Here is a 22,415-nt window from a genome sequence, read left to right on the forward strand (position 1 = left end):
TCCCCCAGGCACCCCCAACTCCAGGAGACTGAACCCCACTTCAAGGAGGGAAGAGAGGCTGCAGAGACATCACGTCACCCCGGGTGCCTCCATCCTGAGCGGAGCCGCAACGGGGGTGTCCCTGACCAGGACCGGAGGGTGCAGTGAACTAGCAGTGGGGAAGGGGGGGGCAGGACGCGGCAGGCGCGGCATACCTCCTTGGGACCGGGGTACTCTACCAGCGATGGGCAGCAGCAACAGCCCCCCACCATCTGCCACAGAATACAGGGAGACGGCGTCACCCCGACGGCGGAGGAGCCCATCCCACCTCCAGACCCGGCCCCCCGCAAGACCCCCAGATAAAGTCCAGCAACGCTAACCCAGGTGCTCTGCAGCAAGCGTGGGTCCCTTTCGTTTGGGATCGGTTTGGGGGATTTTGGATAAAGACAATCCAGCCTTTTTTTTCTTCTTCTTCTTTTCCCTCCCCCGATAGAGAAAAGGAAGAAAAATCAAGGCATGCCAAGAGAAACACAGGAGTTTTAAGCTCACATCTCAAAAAACAGCTCAGTAGCACCAAAGCAGATCTCGTTACAAGGCTGCCCTTCGTTACAGCAGCCCCGCATGGTACCCACACCCCGGGGAGGTGATGGACCCGGGGTGCCCGGAGCAGAGCATGCAGAAAAACACCGCCAGAAGGAAAACCGGGCATCAAGCGGGCAGAGCAGCCTACCATCTCAGTGCTCGAGTCCTGGCAACGGGAATCCTGCGAGCATGGGGAGAGGAGACACACCATCAACAGCACCCCACGCGGGGATGGAAGGGGGGGTCTTGTGTGAAACGAGAAGGGAAGGGGAACACACGGACATGCCGGGAGGATGGAGGCGTACCATCTCTCTGCTGGAGGCCAGGGAAGGCAGGTCCTGGCAGCACGGGCAGGGAAAGCAGCAAAAAACGACATGGGAGACATCAGTGCTGGGGAAGAGTGGGAGGGAGAGACCCGGCCCCGAGCCCTAGCAGCCCCACACACAACGTCTCTGCCAACGTCCCCGTGCAGAGCCCATCCCTGTCCCATCTCCTGCCAGCTCCCCAGCCAGGGTGGTCCCAACCCAGGGTCTGGAGGAGCTCCAGCAGTTGCAGCAATAGATTTTGGTCTATCCCCCCACCAAACAGTGTATACTAAAGGTTTGGGGGGGGGGAAAAAAAATGCCCAAGCCTCTATCCATGCCAAGCACCCTGGAGGATGAACAGGGTGTGAACGTGCAGCCCTAGGGAAATAATTGCCCAAGGGTTGTCCAGTGCTGGGTGGGCAAGAGGTCTGGCTGACCTCCAAGCTCTGCTGTCCTACCGTCCCCCGGGGTGCCGTGGCACCAGCAAGGGCCTGAGGGCAAGCGCGCGGGGGTTCAGAGGACGCACGCAAGCTCACCTGGTCCTACCCTGTGGAGAGGCGTGGCGCGAGGACATTACCACTGCCAACACCTCCAGATCCTCATCTTTCTCCCCCATAAATGCAAGGAGGCTGGGAGGGTTATAGCGGGACCGGAGAGAGCTAAAGCTGTGACACGAAGCATGCTGAAGTCCAAAAATCCCAAGAGGTGGAAAGTTGTCTTAGCAACGTCAACTCCCCCATATACCTCTGCATTTTCTACTCCTTCCCTTTTCAAGAACATTAAAAACCGGCTCACTGAAACACTCCCCAGGGCACAGCCCGGGAGCCGTGCATGGGACAGCCGAGCATGCGCCGCATCCCATCCCCCCAACCGCAGCCTTGCCGGCAGCAGGCTTGGCTGGGGAGTTATTTTATCTCCTTTTCTTTAGGTTAGTTTTTTCTCCCCTCTTTCCTCATTGCTGGCACAGTGCCGACCTTGGCTAACGAGCATTTCTTCGTCTTATGGTGAATCCTTCGGTGGGCGCTTCTGGCAAAGCCTCTGCTCTACCTGCCCACCAACACACTGTGCGGCAGCTACGAATGACACCCCCTTACATGCTGCAATGGCACAGAGACCTTTAGTTCCTCTTAATTCTTCTGCCTCATCCCCCAGCTCCAAAGCTGCCTTCCTCTCCCCTGCGGCCCCACAATGCGATACGCCTGGCTCTCCTCCGTGTTTCTGAGCCTGCGATGCTTCTAGAAAGACTTCCCACTCGTGGGTGTTAAGGTAGCTCAATCCCAAATTCAAAGCCATTTCTTAGCCCACGGTCTGCTGACAACTTCCAGCTCAGTAAAGCTGGCGACACATTTTCCAGCTATTTTGTATATACACACACACACATATATATATATATAAAAACCAAATGGCAAATTTTTGCAAGCTCCCACCCAGCTACCAAGAAGGGGGGTAGCTCACGACATCGCCTCTGTCCATGCAATCCTCAAACCACAGGGGAAGCCTGGCTCATGCAGCCTAAAACCTGCTTTAACCAAAGGATGGGCAGCCTGCCAGGGGACATGCAAACCTGAGTCCTTCCTATCTCAGTGTAAAAGGCCGCTGTGCCGGCCCTGAAGCCGCTGCCACGCAGCCATCGCCTCCCCCCTCCTGCTTTGCTGCTGCTCTTCCTCTCCCACCCCTTCTCCTCACTCGTCTGGTGGTTGAGGAGGATCCCAGGGAGCTTCTGCTAGCCCAGAAACGTAGCCACCATTGGGGTGAAGACTGCAAACCTGGTCGGCGTCTCGGAGGGTCATGCATCAACAGCCTTGGAGAAGAGGAGAGCTGCACCACCAGCAGCAGCTCCAGGTGAGGGGCACAGTAAAACAACTTGCGAGCTGGTGGCTCTCAAAGAAACAGTGTCCCTTGTGTCACTTCCAAAATCCTAATGGATTGGTTGAACCCAGAGGGACGCGCAGGGTCCTGAACTGCTAGCGGGGGCATGGGCAGATATACAGAAGTGCCGAGGTCAGGGCTTGCCCAGGGGTTGCTTCCCAGGTCGCTGCCAGCCCTGACTGCTCGCTCCCACGCACTGGATCTGCTCCCCCAAATGAAACCGCAACGTGCACGTGTGTGCAAGGACCCTTGCTGCCTGTAAGCCTGCAGGCAACGTGCAAGGCTGGAGGTACCGCTGTACTCAGCAGGGTGCTGCTACAGGTTGAGAGCTGCTCCCATATAGTTCCTCTTGGTGAAAGCCCTCTGCTTTGCGTGGCTCCAGAAACTTGCTCGAAGCTGCATTTACTGTAAAGTCATGAGTTTTCCCTGCCCCGAGGAGGTGAGCGTGGCACTGAGCACCCAAGCCATAGCTCCCACCACCTCCTGCTTCGTGCCTGGGGCCAGCCCCCACACCAACACGGAGACCCTTCAGCACACCCAGCATTTGGCCGCTACCCACCCTTAAATCCACAGGCAAAAATATATCAATTTTCCTCTCTTTCTAAATGCCAGTGAGCGCTCCCCGTGGCCTGGGCTGACACAGAGGAGAGCATACCTTTAAAATAACCCCCAACCAAACCAAATGGCAGCAGCACCTTCACCCAGGTGCCACATCTTGCAAAGGCAAAGGTGGGAAGCAGAGCACAGCAGATGAACCGGAAAACAAGCACCATGAGCACCACTTACTTGGGCACTTCACCCTGCAAGACACAGCCCGAAAAAAAAACCCCAAAACTACTTAATCTTGCAGCACTGGCCAGCCAAGGTGATGGCACAGACACCCAAAGGTGCCAAACAAGCCGCAGAGCCACCATGAGCATCCATCTCTCTCTTCTCCAAGCGTGGGCATCACCTTGGATCCTCCTGCACAAATGCTACTCAGCTCCTCCAGGCTGGGAGCTGGGATAACCACGCCAAGACCCACACAATGGAGACCACCCCTTGGTGGCATCTCCCGAACACCCCTCAACTCCACTGCCCCCAGACCTGCTCTGGCAGGTGGAAATGTCCTGCCTCATCTTTGCCATTAAATAACACCATCAGGCTGATTGGCTTCACATCTCCCAGGCACGTCCTGATCCATCCGTGAGCCCCACAGTCCCAGCACAGGCAGAAGAGAGAGGGATTCTCCTCTAGAGAGGAAGGCTTTCCACGGCATCCAAGTGAAATCCCCCCATCCCCAAAAAAATATTGCTTCCAGGTGGTCTTCCCACCCGGTGAGCCAATCCCCTTCCCTGCCTCGGTGTTTCACAGCACCATGGAGGTTGGCACGAGTGCCGCAAGATGCCGATGGGGAGACAATAGCGTTAGTCTTGTCTGCCTCCAACCCTACCCCATGCCACTTCCACATCTTTTTCCAGCACAGAAGCCCCCAAATTTAGGCTAAGACCTCTGTCTCTTGGGACAGCATCCCTCATGTTTTTAGCCACAGAGGAAGAGTATGGGAAAGGACGCTACTGCAGCCCAGAGATAAGCCTGAATTCTTCCTGCCTCCCCCGCGAATTCAGACTCAGCTCTGGCTTTTGCCCCGATACCTAGAGGTTAGAGACTGCTGCCTGCTTTCAGCCTCAAACAGCCTTCTGACTGCCAATTACAGCAAGCAAAACAGAGCCCTGAGCTCATGTCCTAGCAAAGGAAGAAAAAAAAAAAGTCTGTAAATTCCTCTTTACGCCACGAATTTGACCATGAGGATGCTTGGTCCACCTCGGCAAGGGCAGGAACGGGTTAAACTGCACAGGTATGAGAAAGCGCAGTAAAAATGAGCCATCCCTCCTAGCTGGATGCTCAGATGCTCACTCCCACACCTCCAGCAGCAAACACATCCCTGCATCCTTCATCCCTGTGTACCCCGAGGGTCTTGGGCTCCTTCTCCACAGGCCGGCGGACACCCACCTCGTTGATGCGGATCTGCTGGAGCTCCTGCTCGGCTGCAGTCAGCGGGGCCGGGGCAGAGCAGGAGGACACGTGCTTTTGGTAACCGGCCAGGGACACGTCCTCCTGCAGACAGAGGGACAGGGACGGGGGGAAGCATCAGGGGTGGTTATGGCTGCAGGGCTGGATGCACCCCCAGCCTTGAGGCTGCGTCTGAGCAACCCAGCGGGTCTCAGGCTCTCTCCTTACCAGGAGGACCAACCCAAGCAGCGCTCTCGGATGCCTCCATGCAAATCCCATGCTCAATTTTAAACAGTGCCCATGACTGCCCGTGCCCGTTCAGACCACCCTGCCCCTCCCCGGACATCTGTGGCTGTGGCAGCGCGGCTCCGCCGGCTGATTAACAGAGCTCATGAGCACAAAAGTGAGAGGGAAAGACAGAGACCACAGCCTGGGAGCAGCGGAGAGGGGCACCGGAGCAGGAGGGCAGCAGAGGGGATCCTCCCTCGCTCCCATTGGCATCAGAAGCCCCAGAGAGGGGTTGATGCCTGGGAAGCCCTGGCTGTGCAGCTCCCGCTGTGAAAAGCCCATGGAAGAGAAGGAGAAACCTCCTGCCAAGCGCTGCTGGGGAAGCGCAACCAGATGACCCCGGCATGGCAGCAGCTCTCCCTGCTGGAGTGACACTGCCACCGCCTGGCGCTTCTTTTTCTGCTCAGAGTAAAGCTCTGAATGTCTTCTGAGCCTTCCTCCCGTCTCTTCCACAGTGTCCATCACAGACTGACCGCAGCCATGCAGGCAGGAGAAAGCAGCAGCAGTCACCCAGGAGACTAAAACAGCGTGGGGGACAAACGTCCGTGCTGTCCCCCTGCCAGACGCCAGCATCCCATGTCCCGTCTGGCTTCAGCGCCGAGCCCAGAGTAGGCTCCCAAAGCTCCGGGTTGAACCCAAATGGCTGCCCAGGAACCACCACTGTACCTTCACCGTTCCAAACATCTCGTCCTTTATGTGCCCCCCGCCAAACTCCTTCTTCACTGTTGCTCTAGTGGCAGCGTACAGCATCTTCAGCCGGACCTGCGCGAGGAGGGAGGCAGCAAGCACGGTCAGAGAGGGGATCCTGCACGGTGGGACCGGGGAGCAGCACCTCCCCATAAGAGGTGCCCGATGCTCGCGGCCACCATCCCACCACCAGCTCTGCAAACCTCAGCTCTCCCTGGGAGCTACCAACCTGGTTTCTAGCTCAGGCTGATTTCTAACCGCAGCATCTCCGGGTAGGGAGCGGCCAGGGAAACCCATCGGCGCTAGTTCCAGGACTGCCTGCGCATGGTGCAGCCTCGCCAAGCGCTGCCCGCGACCCGCGGGTTTATTCTGTGCTTTGCTTTCCCATCCCTGAGCTCCAGCACATCATTTCTCACCCACGCTGGGGTAAGAGGAGGCACACATACCACCGGAGTCACCTAAAAGCGACTTTTGCCCCTTTCAGCATCTTCTGCATTGTTCTTCTGCAAAACGCAGGGAAGAGCTTTGGCAAGTGCTCCTTGGCACCCCGCTCTTTTGCAATAAGACCCTCAACAGTTTGTTGAGATATATAGATAAAAAATATCTATTATTATATGTATATATATGTATAGGTACACATATATAAAATTATATATTATTATAATTGTGTATATGCGCATATATGTACATGTACACACATGTATACACACATAAAATGATATATATTATGTTATTATAATTGTATATAAGTGTGTGTATACATATATGTGTGTATATATAATATATTTGTCAGATACATCTCAAAAAACTGCAGAGGGTCTTTTTTATATGGTTTATAATATAGAAAAAATATGTATTTATACATATTTGTTATATATATAACAAATAACAAATATATATACTTATACGTATATATGACAAGTGCACATATTAACACGGCAGTAAATCTCTATAGCATATAGATTATATAAAGTACATACATAAAAATGTGTATATATATGTGTATGTATGTGATAAGTGCACGTGTTAACACGGCAGCAAATCTTGGTCCTGCTGAAAGCTCGTTACGGAGATGCGCTCAACAAGATGGCATTTTCCAAGCTGTAGCGCTGAAATCCACTAGACTACCACCACATCCAACCGGCCCCTTTGCGCCCGCTCTCTGATGCCGGCTCTGGCCCCACAAGCCAGCCCAGCCCGTGCCAGTGCCGGCCCGGCCACACGCGGCTCCGAGGGAACCAGCCTGCACGGCCCTTAAGGATGATTTTGGAGCTGGGCCCAGAGGTGGGCCAGCAGCCGCTCTGCGTCAGCCCTCAAGCAGAGCAGTCAGTGCCAGCACCAGCTCTTCCAAGTGATGCTTTTGGCCAGAGCTCCAGTGGGACATCTCCATCCCGGCCCCGCGGCCCCCAGCTACATCCCAGCCCCTCCACCTCCTCGTGCAGCGCTGCAAAGAGGACAGAGATGGGGTCCAGTGTATCTTACTGTGTCTTAAAAAAACTGCCCCATCCCCAAAGCAGTCTCCGCTTCTTAACCCGGGCACAGCGATGGAGGGTGCGAACACTCCTCCTCAGCCCCAGCACGAAGTCAACTTGGCCAAACACCCCTCTACCCTCCATCTCCACCTCCCAGAACACGTCCGTATCCCCACGCTGGGGTGTCACAGCCCGGCACGGTGCTCACCGGGGAGCTGTCGGGGGACCAAGAGATGAAAAGCCACTCGTAGCCCTGGGCGTTCTGGCTGTCCAGGCGGTACAGCACGTAGCATGGCTGCTGCTCGTCCAGCAAGGGCAGCACGAAGGCATCGTAGTCAGCGTCCCAGCGCCGGGACAGCTCTTTGTGAGCTCCCAGCACGAGCTGTTCTGGAAGGAGAAGATGGAAAAGGTGGCGTTAGATGAAAACAAGGCTTAGTTCACCTTGCAGGACCACGGGGCAGCTTGTCTAAGGGCTTGCCACAGCTCCAGTGCCAACAATGATGCTATCCTGCAGAAAAACAAATGAAGATCTCGAACCACATTACATGAGTTTACACCCCCACAGGTGACCCTCCAGAAGATGCCATCAGGGCTGTGGCTGCTGTGGAGGGGCTGGTTTTCTGCCAGCATCCCACTGCCTCTTGTCAACCATTTCCTCCCCTCCCGTGCTCCTCACTGCTGGGCTCTCCTCTCTGGTGACCATCTGTAGCCTCCTTCTGCTCCCTCCAGCCGTGTAGTCCCCAACCATCCCTCCTTGCTCACAGGGGAACATGAGACCTCCTCCATCCCACATGGACAAGCTCTAGGGGCTTGGGCACTAGAAGACTTCATCAGGGACACAAGGGTGCTGAGAAAAATAAAGGTCCCATAGCAAAAGCTGGGACAACGAGCCCAAGCTGCTCTCATCGGATTCCCCATAACCTCAGAAGGGTCAAAATCAGAGCTGGTACCCGAAGCCCATGTCTGCAGGGACTGGAGATGTCCCAGAGACCACAGCCTGGGGGGGGAACCACGCTGCCGGGAGAGCCCCAGCCTCTGGAAGCGACCTACATATTTCACGCACGTGGTTGCATCTCAAATGTCTGGAGGGTATTTTTTCTGCTGCTACGCAAGCGGAGGTGGGGCTGGGAGCCCTGCGAGCCGGGCAGCGCTCAGCTGGGATTTAAACGCTGGTGCAGACATCATATGAACATGAGAAAAACCCCTGTGAGGGTCAAACCAAGCTTTGGGATGGCTGGATGGAAAAGCAACCGTGCTGGAGACGATCAGCATAGGCTGCTGGAAAACAACCTGTATTTTTATTCCATTTTTAGATGCAGAAAGATCTGGGGGGAGATGTCGGGACTCAGAACAAGATGTAGGAAAATCCGGAGGTGCCAAAACAAAACAAGTTGGGGCCTTGGACAGTTGGTGCTCGAGGGAATGCTCAGCCTGGCACACGCCCTGCCTGGACCTCTGCTCACGGCCCTGCTGCCCATTGGGAGACAGCAGGGGCATCGGGGCGCAGCCCTCTCCCTCCCAACCCATCCAGCTCAGCAGCTCCAAATCCCATGGCAGGAAAGCTTTTAAGGAAAATAGTTGAGGAATAAAGGATTTGGGACGAATTACTCTCAACCCCATTCCCATCCGAGCAGGGCATTCCCCCACCTACAGCAGCATAGCCCTTCCCTGCCCAACGCCGTCCCGCCACGGCATCTGCCATCGCATGCTGAACCCATAATTATCTGTATCTGTAGCACAAGGGGCATGTGCTACCGGTACAGTAACAAGGGCAGCAGGGAAAAAAGGTGCTGAAAATACTTTACCTTCAGCAAAACTACCTGTTTGGAGAAAGAGAAGCGTAAAAACCTCAATGTACCCCTACAATACACATAAAAAAGCCCTGCAAAAGGATTTGTGCATTGCAAAGACCTGCGATCCCGAAGAGACTGCAAGGAATTTCACCTGGCCAAACTCACTGGCAGCTCACGGGTGTCTCCATCTGCCAAACTTCCCGACACCTCACGCACGAGGCAATCAGTGCCGAGTCACTCCAGGCTGCGCCCAAGCCGGATCCCGGCCGTGCTGCCACGAGCCGGCAGCCTCCAGCCTTCCCCTGTTCAGGGCCAAATTTTCCTCCCCAGCACTTGCAGTGAAGCCAAACTGCCCATGGCTGGTGTTCCCATTTCCTCGGGAAGCATCAGGAAAGGGGAACCCGGAACAGCTGCCCTTCGGCAAAGCATGATTATTAGTGATGAAGATTGTCACCAGCTATTTCAGGCTCCATTTCTGCAGGGTGCTGCTGCTGGAAAAAGCGCAGCTGGGAGCATCTTTGGCCCTCGAGGTGCCCCCAGCACTCAGCCGCAGGCAGGCTGCCTTGCTCCGAAATGCCCATACAAGGCAGCCCTGCCTGCAGCTCTGGCAGGCGCCACAGGGGTACGGCGCAGGAGCCGGGAGTCTGCAAAGCTCAGTGCGCAACATCAACTACGTGCAAAGAAACGCACCCAACGGGGAAGACCGCAAAGCCAACCTTGTTCAGAAACCTGCTGACAGCGAGGAGTAGAGCATCACCTAAAACCGCATTGGACCACAAGCTGCTCTGATGCCAGCAAACCATTGCTGAGCCTCAGTGCGCGACCCCCACACCTTCTCCATCTGACCTCAGCTTCTCCTGGCCAGCCCCCAAGGGCAACATCAGCTTGAAGAGCTCCCAAAGGGTTGCTCGGCCATAGCTGCTGTCCTGGGGATGCCCACAGAGCATCCACCGTAAGGCTCCTTGCACCATCTTCCTCTCCTTCCACCCGCTGTTGCCTGCTCCAACATGCGCCAAGACAAATGCCCGGTAGGGCAGGAGGTCCTCTGCAAGCCATTGAGCAGGGCTGGAGGCCCCTCTTCCACATTGCCTGTGCAGGCAGGGCAGCTGGCATGTCCTCCCCAGCTGGCTCAGGACACGTCCCTTCCAGGGTCAGCACGCTTGAGTCCGTCTGTCCATCTGTGATGTCTGCCTGGCCACTCATTACTGCCCAAAGGTCCTTCTCCGGTTGGCAGCAGCAGGCTGACGTCTCCTGTGTTTCAGAAGAGAATGGTGGCCCAGAGGGACCGAGCACCTTGTCCCAAGTTGTGTGGGCAGGCAGATGGGAGGTCCTAAGCCAGGCTTGGTGGGACCACCATCACCTTGTCCCCAGCAGACTAAGCCCTTTGGCGCAGAGATGCTCCTGGCTTTCTTCCTTCCACCTGCCTCCCCACGGCAGCCACAGGCTCTGCCACATCTCAGAGGCTTCTGCAGACATCCAAGCTCCTCTAGAGCTGCCCATGGCTCATCCAGGCCAGGGGAAAGGAGCCGGCAGGGTGGGAGAGCCAGACTGGGAAGCACAAAGCACTGTCGAGTGAGGTTGGTCCATGAAGCAGCTGCTGCCACCAACACATCAGACAGATAAATATATCCCATTCAGCCCAAGTGGAGAAGGTGGGACGTGGTTTCCATTGATGGTAAAAAGTCTCCCTTGCTGGTGTCACCAGCCACAGCCCAAAGCCAGTGGCACAAACCCCAGCACCCTAAGTCCAGGCTTAGGAGCATCCACGACTTATCCTAACGCAAACCTGATTCCTACTTTTTAAAAGCAAAAGGAGCCAAGAGAGCAATACTGTTGTCAAAGATGCTCTGAAGAAACAACGCAGATGTCGCATTCCAACACACGGGAACCAAGGACAAAGCCAACACTGCCAAAACTTGCGGTGGTCCTGCTGATGCGTCCCACGTATTTCAAGTCGTGCCGCTCTTCCAAATGAGGCTTCACAGCCCCTCCGTAGGCCAGCACGGGCTCCTTACGACCACGTCTACCTCAGCGTTTGCAAACATGGTCCTGGTGGCCCACCCAAGGGAGGTGGTGACGGCAGCTTGGCAGGGCGTTAACACCCCCCCTGGCAGGGCGTTAACCCCCCCCCTGCCATGAGAAACAAGTCATTCATATGCAATTGTATGAGGCCAAGGCGATGGAAAACCTACACCACGGAGGCTTCCCACTGGGATGCTAAATCAGCGCTTTGCTCCGCTTGCTTGTTTGACAGACGTAGAGGCCATCCAAAAGCACCTTTCCACGGGGCAAACGTGGGCAGGTTGGCACCTGCAAACCGGGCTAGGGGCAGCCCCGTGCACAGGAGCAGGGGCTGGGACGGGATGGGTGTCAGAGTGTAGCATCCCTTGCGGGATGCAATCGGGGCCCCGTGCTGAGCCCCACACCAAGGAGCACGCTCCTGCCCACCCCTGCCCAGAGCACCTCCTTGCCTGCCATGGGATGCCACGTCCAAGGAGGAAGGTGCTGCGCATCGCCCCCGACCACGGTCCCACGGCACCCGCAGCAGTTTCTCACAGGGCTCCCATAATGAAATTCGACACAGCAGCAGCAAAAGCCCCCCAGAGCCCAGCACCGATCCCGGACAGTGGCGTCGGTCCGCCAGCAAAGTCGCTGCTCCCCCCCGGAGCTGCCCTGGGGCTCCAATAGCTGCTCACCAGCACACCCAAATTTTGGGCTTGGATTTCAGCTCTGCCTGCCACATGCCAGGCAGCCCCAGCAGGGTTTTCCTTGGGCTTTCCAAAAAAATGAGCTGCCACCGCAGAGGCAAAGAGGAAAGGAGGAGACGCAAAACAGAGAACCAACATGGCGTAAATCAAAACACTTAAAAGGGGGACTTACCGTCCTCGATGATGACCTTGATGAGCCGAACTGAACCATTTCGGGCTTTGGCAAAAAAGTCCCTTAATTCCGTGGTGGCTGAAAGAACCAGAAACATCGTGATCAGATTTAGCAGTCAAAGCAGGCGCTGGGCTGCTTGGCGACCGGCCAGGGAGGGGAACAACTTGGCAGGATAGAAATTTAAAAATAATAATTAAAAAAAAAATCTCTGGTGCCAAAATAATGATAATAAAAACAATAATACAAAACCCAAGCAGCTGGGAGCAAAGTGCTGCGTCTCCCTGAGGTGTCAGAGTTAAACAGCAGCTGGGAGCACATGTGATCCAGAGAACTCGATACTTGGCCTGGGTGAACATAATCACCCAAATTTAGATGATGGCTTGGCCGGTGCAGGCGGGGAGAGCTCAAGTGACAAGTTAATTCGCTTTACAGAGCAGCAGGCTTTGCATACGGGGGGTGGCTGGAAGATGTCCCGACAGGCTGTGACGTCCCAGGCTTGTGACACACGGCGGGGATGCTGCTCCCAAGGCAGCCGGGACCAGCACAGCTGGAGGCACTGGTTTGAAGCCAAGCCCCTGGAGAAGGGAAAGGCAACAGCCCCGTGGTTTTGCTCCAGAGCCGGCGGGGCTTTGGCTGCAGAAGGCTTTTGGGAAGTGTTTTGGGGAACCACCTTCCTCCTCATCCCCCCTCCCCAAGCACCAGGCACCGGCAACCAGTCTCCAGCATCCTACCAGGAGGCAACAGTGGGCAGCAGATGTTGAAGGGGCAGCCCGCAGCCAGCATCGGAGGCTTAAGCTGCCCACCCCAAAAGCATCACCAGTGCAGAGCTCCCCATCCCACCTGGGACATGCTACCTGCGAAGGCAATGCCCAAGAGATGCAGCTTGGAGGGGCTGAGCCCCCCGACAAGGAGCATCTCCCAGCCCAGGGAGCGCCCATTATCTCCCAGCCCAGCTCCCCCCGAAAGCCCCTTCGATTACCCGCCTGAGCCCCTTCCTGGATGCGGCCATGCAGCCAAGGGGGTCCTGTGAGTTCAAAGCCACAGGCAGCTCTGCGCTTGTTAGAAATACTAAAGAAACTGGCGTTGCAGAGATTAGACACCCGGGCAGACGCCCCTCTTAGTCCACGCCAGGATCCATGCTCAGAGTCACCATCAGCAACCCCTGCTCCCAGTGCTTTGCCGCACCGCCTCCCCATTACCGATCACCATGCCGGAGCAGCCCACAGCGTGAAGGAGCCCTGCTTTGGTCCCTGGAGCCTGAGGGCATCCGCCGCCAAGGCCCTTTGCGAAGAAAGCCATCACTACGTCAGCCGGAAAGGTGCAGTGGCCGGAGAAGCCATCCCCTGCCGGCAGGGCCGTATCCGTTCCGCTTCAGTCCCGCCAGCAGCGGGTACCACCCTTCGACGCAGCCCCCCAGCATTGCTGCGGGAGGACGTTAGCCATCACTCACCCAAGGGACACGCGGGGCCACCGACTCTGTCACACACTGGTGCCCCCTGTCCCCTGGAGACAGACCCCGGGCTGGGTCACTGCCCGCAGCTCCCCCAGCCCCGAGGGAGAAGGAGGGGGCATGGATATGTCCCCACGCACAAACGCTGACGATGCAGCAGAGGGGTGGACAGGGGTGTCCCAGGAAGCCCCTCAGGGAACTCCTGCTTGTCCCCCCCAAGCGATACGTCTGAGATGCATCTGCCCCACCAGTTCAGAGCCTGCCCTGGTCAGAGGTCCGGATGGTTTCTCCTCCCACGGAGAGAAGAGGCACAAATGAGGAAGAGCTCCCAGGCTGGTATCCTGCAACCAGCAGCACTCCCATACAAACCCAGAGATGTCACCCCAGCAGGACCCCACGGGTATGGGCACGCAGACACCCCAGCAAGGGCACATCAGTCCCTATTGGCATTTTAGGGGCGGGACACAGGTTTGCTGGGATAATCCCACCATGAGTAAACCATCCTCCCTCCATCAGCATCGAGGCATATGGCGCTCCCAGTTCCCAGCGCAGACCTTCACCCTCTCCCAGCACTGGCTGGGAGCTCAGCCCACGTCCACCGTTCCCATCCGAGGCTGCTCTGATATTTTTAGCCCCTTTCCCTGTTGAGAGCGGCTCTTTCCTTCCGGCAGCATCTGTGGTTATTGCAAACACACGAGGCGGAAGAGGAGGAGAGACATTTATACACCCAGGAAACCTCATGCAGGAGACAAAAGCTCCTAATAAGCTTTAAGCTTCACCGATTCCTATTGCACTGCCAAAATAGAATAGAATAACATTGGTCTTGGATGCTTCTATAGCATCAACTTCAGAGGAGAAAGGAAAGGTCTGCAGCGCTAACGGGCTTGCAAATCCCTCCAGCCTGATCCCATCCTTCCCAGAGCCCAAGGATGCACACGAGTCTGGAAAATCAGCAGTCTGGGCAAATGCAACCCCCCAGAGCACCTGGAAATGCTAGGAGTGCCCAAAACCATTGGATCAACAGCTGGGATGATTGACAGTTGAGCGATTGACAAGTGACAGCCAAGCGCTGGGACCTGTGTAGGTACAGAGGGGTTTAAGGGGATGGGGAGAAGCACAGATGCTGCCGGAGGAGCCGAGCGCATGATGGGAAATACCGCAAAGTCTGCCAAGGAGGAAGATGCTTTCCAGAGGAGACAGCGGCAGAGCTTTCAAAAACTGCAGAGCGGGCTTCCGAGCTTTAATTCTGCTGAAATAATAATAATAAAAAAGCAATTTTCATTTAAATGAAAAAAATCACCGGGGCGTCTTTGACATCCCCTTCTGTCTCTCATGAAGCAGTGCCAAGAGCCAGCGAGGAGGGAGAGGACTAAGCTAGCAAAGGTTTTCAGCACGAGCTCAGCAACTGCTTCATTACCGCATGATTACAACTTAATTGGCACAGCAGACTTGACGAGATGGGTCACGTGCCTGAAATATTAATACAAAAGTCAACAGCAGGCTCTGGAAGAAAGGCAAGGAGGAGACCTTACCCTGGAGATGGAGGCGAGCGGCACCTCCGCCCTGAGGCATCTCCATGCCGGGAAGTCTCCAGGACCCAACTCAAGGGCTGAAAAACCCATGTGTGGGGAAATCACAAAAGTCAGCTTCTTTTTCTGGTTCATCTCCTTCTGCATTTGACAACGAGGCGAGGTGGGAAAGAAGATGCTGGGCACACATCAGCATGGCCAATGCACAGGGCCAGCTGCAACCGTTCTCGTGTCTGGGTGGGGAAGGGAGGAGCGACAGGGCAGAGGACTGGAGGGAGGCCTGCATGTCCAACTCGACCTCTAGACATGGGTTCCTGGAAAATCCTGGAACAAATAATCCACAAACAAACCTAAGGTGGGCTACAGCCAGCGGGGATCTACTAAGACCAAGTTGCATGAGATCAACCTAGCTTCCTCCAGCAGAGCCATAGACCTGTGGGCTTCAAGGGTCTCAGCTCAGCTTTCTAAGTGTCTCCAAGTGTTGGAAGCCAGCTTGGGAAACATGGTGGTGGTGAACCTCTACAGCACCGGCACAAAAACTGCACAGATAACTCACTCTGGGAGGTATCAGAGGTTGGATCAAGCAAGGTCTTGTGGGGACCTGTGGTGGGTCCAGGTTTAGTCCACATTTCCACGAACACTTCTGGCAACTGCAATAGTGCTTTCTGCAGCTGTAAGGTGGGAAGCTAGAGGAGATGCAAGCACGTGCTGGAGAAGAATTCACCGTTCTCTCAGGAGACTGGAGAAACGGGCTGGAAAAAAAAGAAATAGGATGAAACTCAATAGGAAGCAAAGTACCGTAACTAGGAGAAGGACCAGCTACACTGACGCAGGGCATGGTCCAGCAGCTCCAGAGAACAGAAGTGGGTTGCAAGCCAAGTTCAGGTTAATCACTTCATGTTGTTGCAGGCAGTCATTTGTGAAGGCACGAACAAGAGCATGACCACGTTATTTGGTGCTGGCAAGGCTGCAGGCACAGCACGAACAGCATGTCCAGGCTCAGCATTGTGCAAGGAGCAAGGCACAGGACAGATGGCACCTATGCCAGAAGGGCCAGCGTGCAGGAGCAACTGAAAGAACCGGGGCTGGTCAGCCCAGAGGAGAGAAGAAAAATGAAGAACAACTTGTACTGGTTTTCCAGCCAGAAACATCAGGTCCCACCTCGGCATTTGGGAATCTCACGATGAGGGTGATCAAACCCCGGGAAGGACACCGTGCCTCCATCCCTGCCCCAAAAAACCTCCAGAAACTCTCCCGGGATGCTGCTGCTTTGAGGCAGGGTGAGCTCGGTGGCATCTTGAGGAACAGGCAGCCCTGCCATCGACCCTCCTGGCAGACATGGCGGACACAAGCACCAGTGCCTCCTCAGCCACCCTCCCATGACAGCCCAAAAATCGCCTCCAGCCACCGAGTCGTGCAGCGCCTCCCTCTTCCACCTGTTCGTAGGCTGCAGATGAGTTGTCTCCTATTCAAGAGCCACCTGCATTTAGCAGCTTGCTGACAGCGTGTCCCAGGTCCCCTTGCACCACAAAACCTCCCTGCCCAGCAGCACCCACCACCCATTTGGGACGGAGGGCTGAGCAGAGCCAGCCATCGGTACCAGGGCACCCAGGCTGGGCAGCTCACGGCGTGGCAAGAAGGTTACAGTATGGCCAGCGGTGGCCTTCAGGTGGCCCTGACCATGCAGGCAAGCTGCCAGAGGAGAAGAGGAGCTTGTGGTGGGAAGGCACGGCGGTGCCTCCCCTCTCGGCAGCACCGAGCAGGCGTGGATTGAAGCCTGAAGACCCCACGCCTCGGGGACCAGCAGGGCAGCCAGATCCTTGCACCTACGTGACGGACGTGCTGTTTGCAGCCAGAGCAGGGAGCTGCCCTGCCCCGGGATGCGGCCGTTTGGATCAGTCCCCAGGAGGTTTCAGTGCTGGGCTCAAAGCATCACACTTCCCCAAAAACGCTGTGAGATGGAGCAGCGAGATGGTGCTTGCGGGTACCACCCCGCCACAAAAGTCATCCCCAAAGTCAAGCCTTTTTTTGATGTTTACAGCCCCAATTAGCTTATCTGACCAGAGCCAGGCTGTAACGAGGCCAGAGGGAGACAGAGGCACCACGCAGTGATGACAGCCGTAGCCACGGCAACGGGCCGGTCTCTCCCTGGGGATGCCAGGGAGCCACCTGCGCAACCCCTGGGGGAGCACCACGGGGATGGGGATGGAGGCGATGGCCATGCCGCCGCCTCTGCACCTCTCCCTTCTCCATCCTCTTGCTCGCTTGTTGGGGAAGCAACAGGTTTTTGCTTATTCGACCCTTCCCAATCCCCCCCCAACCCAATGACAGCGTCCAGCTCCCAGATCAATAATACATGCTCCCTGAAACAGATGCCTCTCTCAATACATCAAGTCACCTCACGCTCCCGACGGGAAACCCGAGCCTCCGGCCATCAATCTTTCATTCCCTGGACATAATCTTCAAGTTGATGCGACTCCAGGTGGCTGCTTCTCTTTCACCGTCCGAGGCACAGCGTGCCTAGGGTGCAACAGGGAAACTCAGCCAAAAATCCAGCCACAAACCTGGGCAAAACTTGTCCAAACTCCAGGGCTGCTTGGCCAGACAGTAGTCGAGATGCTGATGGATAAAACATGGTTACACCCGCACCGTGCACACCTTCTCTGCACAGGCAGCTCTGCCCGACTCTTGCCGGGCAGAACTGCAACAGGCACAAAATAGCTCTTGCTGCTCCTAAAGTTCCTCCTTTTCAGCCTATCCCGGTGTAACTCTGACACGCAGCGCCTGCTCAACCCGCTCGCTGCAGAGCGCTTTTCTGCTGATGGACATGGCTGGCCAGTTCAAGCGCTAAGAGGATTTTATTTCTCACCATGGAAAGAAAAAATGTCCTTGCAGGGAATCTTTTCTCTGGGAAAAAGCTACACATGTCAGAAGAAAATAGAAAGAAGGGGGGTGGGGGGTGGGGGAAATATCTGAGCAAGAGAGGACACAAGCAAAACTTTTCTCCCAATTTTCTGTGGGGCTGGGCTGTATCCTGCAGGATTTCACGCGACTCCTGGTCTGTATTGCAAATCCTGCCCAGAGACTTTCAGCCACCCACCTGATGCCAGCCATTTGCTTCTCAACACCTGATTTTCCACATGCGTGCCTGGAACCTGTCTTTTCTCTGCTTTGGCACCTCAGATTAGAGTTATTTGGCCCTTCCCTCGCTCCGGGATAGGCAGTGCCCACCCTGCAGGCAGCATTGGTCAGATCCAGCCAGCGACACGGCATCCCAGAGCCAAGCATGCACAGTCCCGCTTTGCCTGCAGAAGCTGCTGGTCACTGCTCCTCTTCTCTGCTCAGTAAAGCCACCACTGGGAGCACTTGTTTGGACGTCGGTGGGGACAGGGACCCAGGGACAGACCCTGGCAGAGATCTCGTTGCATTTACAGCCTCTTGATGCGTGCTTTCCGAGGGATTTCCTCTACCCTGCCACTCTAGGTGCTTAACTTCAAGGGGTTTGACACCTCAGGGTGTTTGTCTGGTCTTCCACCCATGCTGCTCTGGTCATCCTGACGTGCCACCAGCTGGGATGTGGGCCATCGCCCCAAGTGGGCTTCAACCTCCGTTTTGGGTGCTGGCCCCAGAAAAGAACTCACAAGCGGGGACCGGCTCCTCAAAACCATCCTTGTAGCAGACTAGTGCCCTCTGTCCCCCATGGACACCAGGGGCCATGGACCAGCCACCCCTTCTCCTCCTCTGCTGATGGCATGGCATGATGCATCCCTGGTTAGGGGTTACCCCTGGCATCCCAGCCACGAAGCCGTCCCCAAATTCAAGCGGCCAGGCACCTCAGGAGCCAGCGCTGCCTCCCAGCAGGGTGGGAGGAGAGAGGCTGAGGAAGCAGTGGATGGGGAGACAAGCTCCTTCTTTCTTCTCCGGCTTTCTTCTCACTGAAGAGCCAGGAAGCTGGCTGCTTTCACAGGAGACCTTTGCAGACCCAGCAGCTCCCAGGTCCTCCCTCTCTGCTCCTTTTTTCCCCATCTGACATCATTCCTGCCTGCACACATCACGGTTATGCTTCTCCTGAAGCAAATGGCCATTCCTACCAGATGTTTTCCCAGTGCAAGATCCAGTCCTGGGGCAAAGCAGAGGCTCAGTCATGGATGGGAGCAAAGGTCCCTCCCTATCCCCACATCTTGCCACCTCCCCCAGAAAGAGCCGGCACCAAACTTATTTTTTTGGTTGAAGAAACAACATGCATTTGATTTCTTTACTTTCTAGATAAAAAAAAAAAACCCTTTGAGGGACTTTTTCTCTCTACCCAGAGGTCACGAAAGAGCACCCAGAGGCAACTGGGTGACCTCCCACCAGCATCAAAGCCCTGGTTCAGCATCGCCTTCCTAAGGCACAGTGGCCAGTCCTGGCTTTTAAACTCAAACAGTGAATGCTGTCCCCATCTAATGCCACTCAGGGCAGAACAGGGACTGCAAAAATACTTGGCTGTAGTTAAAAAGCAGGTTTCCAACCCCAAGAAGCCCACAGCAACCCTCGATCGCTTCCAACCACCTCCCCAGCCCGGCAGTCTCCATACGCATCACGGTTATGCTTCTCCTGAAGCAAATGGCCATTCCTACCAGATGTTTTCCCAGTGCAAGATCCAGTCCTGGGGCAAAGCAGAGGCTCAGTCATGGATGGGAGCAAAGGTCCCTCCCTATCCCCACATCTTGCCACCTCCCCCAGAAAGAGCCGGCACCAAACTTATTTTTTTGGTTGAAGAAACAACATGCATTTGATTTCTTTTTACTTTCTATAAAAAAAAAAAACCCTTTGAGGGACTTTTTCTCTCTACCCAGAGGTCACGAAAGAGCACCCAGAGGCAATTGGGTGACCTCCCACCAGCATCAAAGCCCTGGTTCAGCATCGCCTTCCTAAGGCACAGTGGCCAGTCCTGGCTTTTAAACTCAAACAGTGAATGCTGTCCCCATCTAATGCCACTCAGGGCAGAACAGGGACTGCAAAAATACTTGGCTGTAGTTAAAAAGCAGGTTTCCAACCCCAAGAAGCCCACAGCAACCCTCGATAGCTTCCAACCACCTCCCGAGCCCGGCAGTCTCCATGGCAGCCTGATTTTCTTGCCAGCACCTTCGAGGGAGCTGCCACGGATACCTAAAAAAACATAATAATTAGCCTCTTGCCTCTGTGTGAAAGGCTCAGCCCTCATTAAACACCCCAAACCTGCGGCTCTGCACCCCCGAGCGAGCGCTGCCATCGCTCCCCCTCCCTGGGACCACCCGCTTCTCCCCAAAAGCTGGGATGATTTGGTAGCGTTGCAGCAGGGGGACTGCTCTGGGGGCTCCCCTGTCACCGCATCACCCTGCTCTCATGCTGATCTACCACAGCGGCGACCAAAATCCTCTCGCCGGCTTGCCCGCAACATCCCCTAAGCCAGCCAGCGGGTCTGATCGTAATTCCCCCAGGAGCAGATGCCTTCCTGCAAACAGGGGAGAAATGGGAATGAAAAAACACAAAGCGATGCGCACACACAAAAATAACAAGGCCCCAGAAACCAGGAAGATGCGGAAAATCCCTCCTCCTCGGCAAATAACAGACCTCAGCGTCTCAGCAGAGGGGATGAAGGTAGCAGTGGTATTGCTGGTCCTCATCCAATATCGAATCTGCTGTCTGCTGAGCAAAGGGATTAATTTGATCACCGTGCCAGGGTGGGGAGGACTGAAATACCCCCCCACACCCCCCCCAGGGTGGTTCCCTTAAAGCCCCGAGCGCCCCAGTTCAGCATCGCAGGTGTTGGAGGGGCAGATTTGCATTCAGAGAGGAAACAGCCGTTTCCCGGAAGAGGGACTGCGCAGCAGGGGATGGAGGAGCGGACCCAGAGAAGCCACCCAGAGATGTCCAAGATGCTGGGAGAGCAAGACCACCCAACGCAAGTTATTTTTCATAACCACAGGGAGGTTTTTACACCACCCCCAGCTTGGGGATCTGCTGCTTGGGCAGAGCCGTTGGGTCTATCTCCACCCTGCACTGGCTGCAGCTCCTCGGGGGAAGTCCGAGTCCCTTCCCCTTTCCAGCAGAGCGCTGCTGACGGAGCACATTACGTCCTACGGGCAACAATAACTCACGGCAACTCTCAGCGCTGGTCCCGGCAGGGTTTGCCAAGCGGTGGGCAACCAAGGTCGGCGCTCTCGGAAAGCAGCTCAACGGCTTTGCCAAGCCAGCGCACTCCCCCCAGCAGCTGCAGGGGTGCCAGGGAGGACGGCATCAGCGGCGTAGAAGCAGAGGCACAGCAGCAAGCAACAGGCAGCAGCCTCTTGGGGCACAGGCAGCACAACAGGCCTTGCCTGCACCAAACCCCACGGGAGAGCTCTGCAGAGCAGGGGCGGCACATCAAGAGTTCAGGTGGGCACTGGGGTCCATCCCACTGGTACTTTTTTAAATTATTATTATTTTTTTACAGTAGAGGGAACATTCAACTAGAGCCTGAACTTCAGTGTCTCAGCTTAAACTAGAAGTAACAAATCTGAACTCAAATGTCATCAGCTACCAGCACTCCCAGCAAAGCAGGAGAAACATCTAAGCACCACAGCTAACCGTTTCTCAACTACAGCTCCTCCAGCAGCATCTGAAAGGGAAGGATGCTCTCGACCGTGCACTCAACCAACAAGGATGCTCGTGCCACGAAGGAACAGCAGCCACAAATTCAACAACCTCGCACAAAGGTGCTGGCTGTGAGGAAGGGAGTTGCGAGGCCAATGTCCCAGCTCCCCTCCCGGGGCACACAGCGGTGCTGGATTCACACCCGACTGGTGTGGAGCCGGGCTTCAGGGGTGGCTGCTCTCACATCCCTGCTCGCATATTGATTCGGTTACATAAATTATGCAGCACCTCTACTCCTGATTAATATTGTTAATTGACTTGGCTAGTAGGGAGCAGGAGGGAAATACCATGAGGACACACAGTCACGCACCAAACGCACCCATAAATGCAAAAGCCATCGTCTCAGGGTGCTGGCCGGGTCCTGTAGGGAATGAGCACAGAAAATGGGGAGCTTCCCCCAAATACAATGGCAACGGTCAGGCAAGAATTTATCCAGGCTCTCTGCAATCCCCCTGGGAGGAGGCGCAGCGCTGGGGGCCCAGCATCACCGCAGGGGGGGAGATGTGGCCGGGGCTGATGTGGCAGCAAAGCAGATCTGCGTGGTTTATGGTGCTGCCGCAGCAGAAGGCGTCTTTACGAGCTATTGAGCATCAGCCCAGACAAAGGATGCAGGAGAGCCCCTCACCGGCAGCATCCCCGGAGCCAGTCCCCCTCCTTCGCCTCCCAAAAGCGCCCAAATGCTCTGAGCCTGGCTCAGCGCCCCCTCCCCCCGGCTACTCGCAGGAAAACCTGCCAGCTCCTTCGGGAAGCTTCAGCTTATCGCCCTCATCATCGCTACCGCAACGCCGACGCCGCCCGCCAGCCTGCCGCGGCGGGGCCGGGGGATGCTCAGGGCGCGTCCCCGCTGGGCGCCTCCCGAGGCGGGTGCAGAGGAGCAGCCCGGGGGGCGGAGGTCTGACCCCCGCCGAGCCCCGCACGGACGCGGGGGGGGC

At 56.0% G+C, this 22,415-nt stretch overlaps 2 protein-coding genes across 2 annotated transcripts in view; one reads left to right on the forward strand and one right to left on the reverse strand.

The window, feature by feature from the left end:
- The window catches only part of TWF2 (twinfilin actin binding protein 2), a 14,863-nt gene extending 2,718 nt beyond the window's left edge, over positions 1-12,145 (reverse strand). The window contains exons 1-4 of the mRNA XM_009274689.2: positions 11,848-12,145; positions 7,383-7,561; positions 5,682-5,777; positions 4,728-4,832 (exon numbers count right to left, since the gene is read on the reverse strand). Coding sequence (XP_009272964.1) covers positions 4,728-4,832; positions 5,682-5,777; positions 7,383-7,561; positions 11,848-11,944 — 477 coding nt within the window. The 5' untranslated portion in view covers positions 11,945-12,145. The remainder of the gene's footprint in view (positions 1-4,727; positions 4,833-5,681; positions 5,778-7,382; positions 7,562-11,847) is intronic.
- Positions 12,146-20,343: 8,198 nt separating this feature from the next.
- Positions 20,344-22,415, forward strand: part of PPM1M (protein phosphatase, Mg2+/Mn2+ dependent 1M) — a 10,125-nt gene continuing 8,053 nt past the window's right edge. The window contains exons 1-2 of the mRNA XM_009274702.1: positions 20,344-20,531; positions 22,207-22,347. Of these exons, the coding sequence (XP_009272977.1) occupies positions 20,344-20,531; positions 22,207-22,347 (329 nt within the window). The remainder of the gene's footprint in view (positions 20,532-22,206; positions 22,348-22,415) is intronic.

Source organism: Aptenodytes forsteri, unplaced genomic scaffold (assembly GCF_000699145.1).
Source record: "Aptenodytes forsteri isolate BGI_AS27 unplaced genomic scaffold, ASM69914v1 Scaffold528, whole genome shotgun sequence".
NCBI classification, from domain to species: Eukaryota; Metazoa; Chordata; class Aves; order Sphenisciformes; family Spheniscidae; genus Aptenodytes; species Aptenodytes forsteri.